At 35.9% G+C, this 4816-nt stretch overlaps 1 protein-coding gene across 1 annotated transcript; it reads left to right on the forward strand.

Annotated features, from left to right (window-relative positions):
- The first annotated feature begins 614 nt into the window (after positions 1-614).
- On the forward strand, positions 615-2454 carry LOC132059568 (AT-hook motif nuclear-localized protein 26-like). The gene is made up of 2 exons (XM_059452215.1): positions 615-1569; positions 1665-2454. Exons 1-2 carry the CDS (start codon positions 1062-1064, stop codon positions 2087-2089), a joined length of 933 nt encoding a protein of 310 aa, XP_059308198.1. The 5' UTR covers positions 615-1061; the 3' UTR covers positions 2090-2454.
- Positions 2455-4816: the final 2362 nt, after the last annotated feature.

Consider the following 4816-nt stretch of genomic DNA (forward strand, 5'->3'; position numbering starts at 1 on the left):
ATTTAAAAATTATCTTAAGCCAACATTACATATTTACACAAAGTAAAAAATCAAAATGTAAAGTACTACTTTTTTTATATATATATATTTTCTACTGAAATAAGGATGTCTAGTAGTGTAAAGACTCTTAGCATTGTACCTAAAGTAAACATATTACATGATTTAAACATATTCCTAATTAAAATCGCGTACATATAGATCTTTTTCTTTCATTATCATCTTTCTTTCGCCAAGTCCATTATGCATTGATATATTCCAAGAGACTATCCGTTTTTTGAAACAAGCCATCTTAAATGACTTTCAATATTTATTTTATCCTCGATGTGTGCTACTTGCACCTTTTGACGAATATACATAGTTAAACAACCTTGTTTAACATTGTTGTAGCAGATAATATATATACCTTATTTTCTAGGTTACTAATCATATTTTCTATGAATTATGAATTGTCATTTAACAATCCATTACTGTAAAAATTATTTGACAGAAAGTAGCTCAAATTAAATAACATTAGGGGGTGGGGGAGGGGAGGGGACCAGTTCACCGTCCATATCACACTTAGACATAGCTAAAAAAAAAAAACAAAAAAAAAAAAGAAATATACAAAAACTCCATCAGATCTAAGTCTTCTGTTTTTCTAAAGCTAAGTTATTAGCTAACCCTAACTCAGCTCCTTCTCTATTCTCTTCTGCAAACTAAAGAAACAAAGTGAATTCAATTTTCTCTTCTTTTTTGTTTCAATAAAATCATTATCTATCTTTTCAAATCATTACAACCTTTCCCTTTCTTGTACTTTCATTTTCTTTGCTTCTCAACTTTAGTTCTCTCTCACTCTTTCCATACATCTACATCCTAAGAAACAAGTACAATTATCAGAGACAGATTCAGAGTTTTGAGTCAACGGGTCAAAGTAGATGTGATCTACTAGACTTATTTACATTTTCATATTTCATTTCATAAGTATAAGTAATTCGATCTGAAAGTAGCTAGCTAGTGGTTCAACTGATCAATCTGTTGAACTTGCTCTAGATCTGCCTCTCTTACAATTAAACTAAATTTCTATGGATCCGTCGAACAATTCGCTCCCCCCTCCTTTCCACACGAGGAATTTCAACTTACAACACCAGAACCACCACCACCAACAACAACTTCAGTTCCAAAGCTCGGAAGACGAACAAAGTGGAACAAGTGGCCTAAACATGTCTGGGCAAAAGCGAGATCGCGAAGACAACAACAATAACCACGATGACAACAACAACAATAACAATAATAACTCGAATGCTGGCGAATCGACTGATGAATTAGGCTTTAACGGAACAAATAGAGAAGGTGAGTTCAATAGAAGGCCAAGAGGTAGGCCTGCTGGATCCAAAAATAAGCCTAAGGCACCTATAATTATCACTAGGGATAGCGCAAATGCCCTTAGAACTCATGTTATGGAAATTGCTGATGGTTGTGATATTATGGAAAGTGTTTCAAGTTTTTCAAGAAGACGTCAAAGAGGAGTGTGTATTATGAGTGGAACAGGCAATGTTACAAATGTAAACTTAAGACAACCAGCTTCACCAGGTACAATTTTTTATTTTTTATTTTAAATTTATTTATAAATTTCATTTTTTTTCGATGACCGAGTTGGTAATGTTACCTTGTTTTGGGCTTATCAGGGGCAATTGCAACCTTACACGGGCGCTTTGAGATTTTATCCTTAGCAGGATCTTTTCTCCCACCACCAGCTCCGCCAGCAGCTTCAGGGTTGACTATATACTTGGCTGGCGGACAAGGTCAGGTGGTGGGAGGTTGTGTGGTAGGGTCACTTATGGCATCTGGTCCGGTTGTGATTATGGCCGCTTCATTTAGCAATGCTGCTTATGAAAGGCTTCCATTAGAGGAGGATGACTCAAATCAGCTTCCGGTTCAAGGAGGTTCACTAGGTTCTCCTGGAGCTGTCGCTACAGGACAAGGACAACAACAACAACAACAACAATTGTTAGCTGACCCGTCGATGTTTCATGGAATGCCACCAAATCTTCTCAATAATGTTCAATTGCCTTCCGAGGCCTATTGGGCAACGGGTCGACCTCCATTCTAACTAGTTGAGATTCGTGGAAGGGCCGAGTAATTTTCTTTGATTTACTTGTTTAAGTTCACCGCCCTCAAGTTTTGGATCGTGTGTCGCGATCCAAAACTTGAGGGCCGTGACCTTTAATTAGTTAAAGTTCTCTCTCTTCCTCTCTCACTCTTCAAGAATTCTTAGCAAAGATTCTTAGGTAAAGGGGTTTCAGATGTTAGACCATTTTGAGTTCTTCATGATTGTTTCTTTTAGTCACATCAAACTTTGAGTTAAAAGTCCTTTTTCAAGTTAGGTTTTTGGGTTTTGTGAGTTTGTTATGATGATCATATGATATGAAATGTTTGTCATAAATTGATCAAATGGATTTTGTAAATTTGCTAGTTTGTTGATGAGTTCCATCCCATATGAACTTAGATCATAGACTAATTTCAATTCTTCCTTATATCAAAGACAAGCAAATAGGAAATTCATGATTATTTATGAAACTCATGGTTGTGTGGGTTGCTTCTAATTAGCACGAGCACATCGTTATTTCATAATCATGATAGAGTTGGATACAGACTTTTGAATTTATGGTTCTGAATTCTAGAATAGACAGTTAATTGGGTTCTAAATAAATTATTTACATATATTGAGTAACTTTCTTGACATAGATATACAGAGTTTTGGCTAAAGCTGTTGCAGTTGAGTTCTAGTAATGACCATGCTATTTACTTGACAATTGTAGTACTTCATCCGTTTCAATTAGTTTGTCTTAGTTATTATTTGAACGGTTAAAGGATTTTTCTTTGACCCTAAATACTTTTATTTTGTTTCTAGATATGTAAATTTTATTTCAAAAAAATTGAAGACTTTATGTCTAAAAATTCACACCAAACATTAATTAGTTTGACATTCGCACTCCGAATCAAGCCAAACAAATCGAAACAAAAAAATAGTATTTATATAAGCTTATTTTCCAACATAATTTTCCTCTTTCAGTATTTTTTTTCTTCTTTAAAATCTTTTTAGTGTAATAAGTAGCTGCAGAACTTAGGGTTAAAATGAGGGGAGACATGACAGTGGTTTGCACGTGCACAGTTACTGAAGAAGCTCTTTCTCGAGGCAAAACCAATGTAACGTTTAGCGTTATGTTCTCCCAGTCTGGCCTGACTGACTGTCTTTTTTCTTTTTTTTTTTCTTTTTCTTTTGTAGTCTAAAAATATTCGAGGGTTGGTTAATGGAACAATTCGAAATTTGGTGAATAATAAACGGAAAAGGGTCAAGTATTCCCTCGTACCATAAGAAAAGGGTTAATATCTTTCCTAGTTATACTTTGTGTCTAAATACACATCTACCGTTATACTTTGGGCACAAATATACCCTTCTATCATTAAAATTGACCAAGGTGGATATTTAATCCTGACATTGACATTTGATGAGTTGGATGTCACATGACATTCCATCTCAGCACCCCTAACCCATTATACCCTCCCCTTGATCTATTTGTTCTTCCACCGCTAAATTTCTCTTTCGCTCCATCACCATTGTCTCCATTACTGCCACGTATATCAAACGCTCTTTTACATCGCGTGAGGCGCAGATTTTACAATTTGCAAATACTACTTCTCTCTTTTTCACTGCTTTTTAATTTCCATTTCCCACCTTTAAACACTGCTCAAAAAGTACCCATCAAAACAAACACATAGTCACTCACTAACACGCAGTTCACACTCTTCACTGAAGTGAAAGCAAAGCCCTAATTGGAAGCTTCTAGAAATGGCGAAAGGTAGAGGATCTTCTCTCGTTCATCTACTAATGGTGGCAATGGTGGTGGAGGGGAAGGGAAATTTGGTGGTGGAAGAACAAATAGAGCGGAGGGGTATAATGGGTTAGGGGTGTTGAGGTGACATGCCACGTGACATACACCTCATAAATGTCAGTGCCACATAGAATTAGATATCCACCTTAGTCAACTTTAACGGTGGAAGGGTATATTTGTGCCCAAAGTATAACGGTAGGGGTATATTTGGATCTAAAGTATAACGAGAGGTGTATTTGGCCCTTTTCCAATAGTAAGGGGTATATTTGGCCTTTTCCGAATAATAAATATATTCTTCTATCTTCCTCCATCCCAAAATATCACCTAAGCAAACAAAAGTTATCCCAAATAAGTGTCATCGTAGAAATTCAAGACAAATATAGGAAAGTGTTCTCAACTATGCTCTTCGCATTTAAGTAATCCTATTTTATATTGTTCAATCCTAAAAACAATCTGATAAATAGGGGTAGCTTATAAAACTCCACATTATATTTACTGATTTCTTAATGGGCGTGATATTTGCTAAGGTGACATATTTTGTGATGGAGGGAGTAGCTGGCAAGTTTGAAACTTGGGGATAATGAATCTATTTTTGTATCTTTCTCCACTTAAATATAATCCGGCAACAGGGTCTAACTCATTCGTCATATGACACGCTATTATCATTGTGCATGTTGCTCGGACTCAGGGGCGGAGCCAGAGTGTCTGCAACGGGATCGGCCAAACTCAATAACTTTTATTTGAGTTTTGTATTTGTCTTAAAAATCTATTGACGGCGTACAAATAATTACTTATTTAGCACCCAGTAACTTAAAGAAGATTAGAATCCAAGACTCATAAGCTTTAAATCTGGCTCCGCCTATGCTCGAACTCTCCAAAAATGATGTCTCATCCTATCAAATCCTCTAAAAATAAATTACCTTTGGAGAATTCGACACACACCT

The sequence above is a fragment of the Lycium ferocissimum genome, chromosome 1, assembly GCF_029784015.1.
Source record: "Lycium ferocissimum isolate CSIRO_LF1 chromosome 1, AGI_CSIRO_Lferr_CH_V1, whole genome shotgun sequence".
Taxonomy (NCBI): Eukaryota; Viridiplantae; Streptophyta; class Magnoliopsida; order Solanales; family Solanaceae; genus Lycium; species Lycium ferocissimum.

Coding starts and splice junctions, on each gene's coding strand:
- LOC132059568 (XM_059452215.1), top strand. CDS start 1,062: ATGGATCCGTCGAACAATTCGCTCCCCCCTCCTTTCCACACGAGGAAT. Junction 1,570..1,664: donor AAGACAACCAGCTTCACCAG/GTACAATTTTTT, acceptor TGGGCTTATCAG/GGGCAATTGCAACCTTACAC.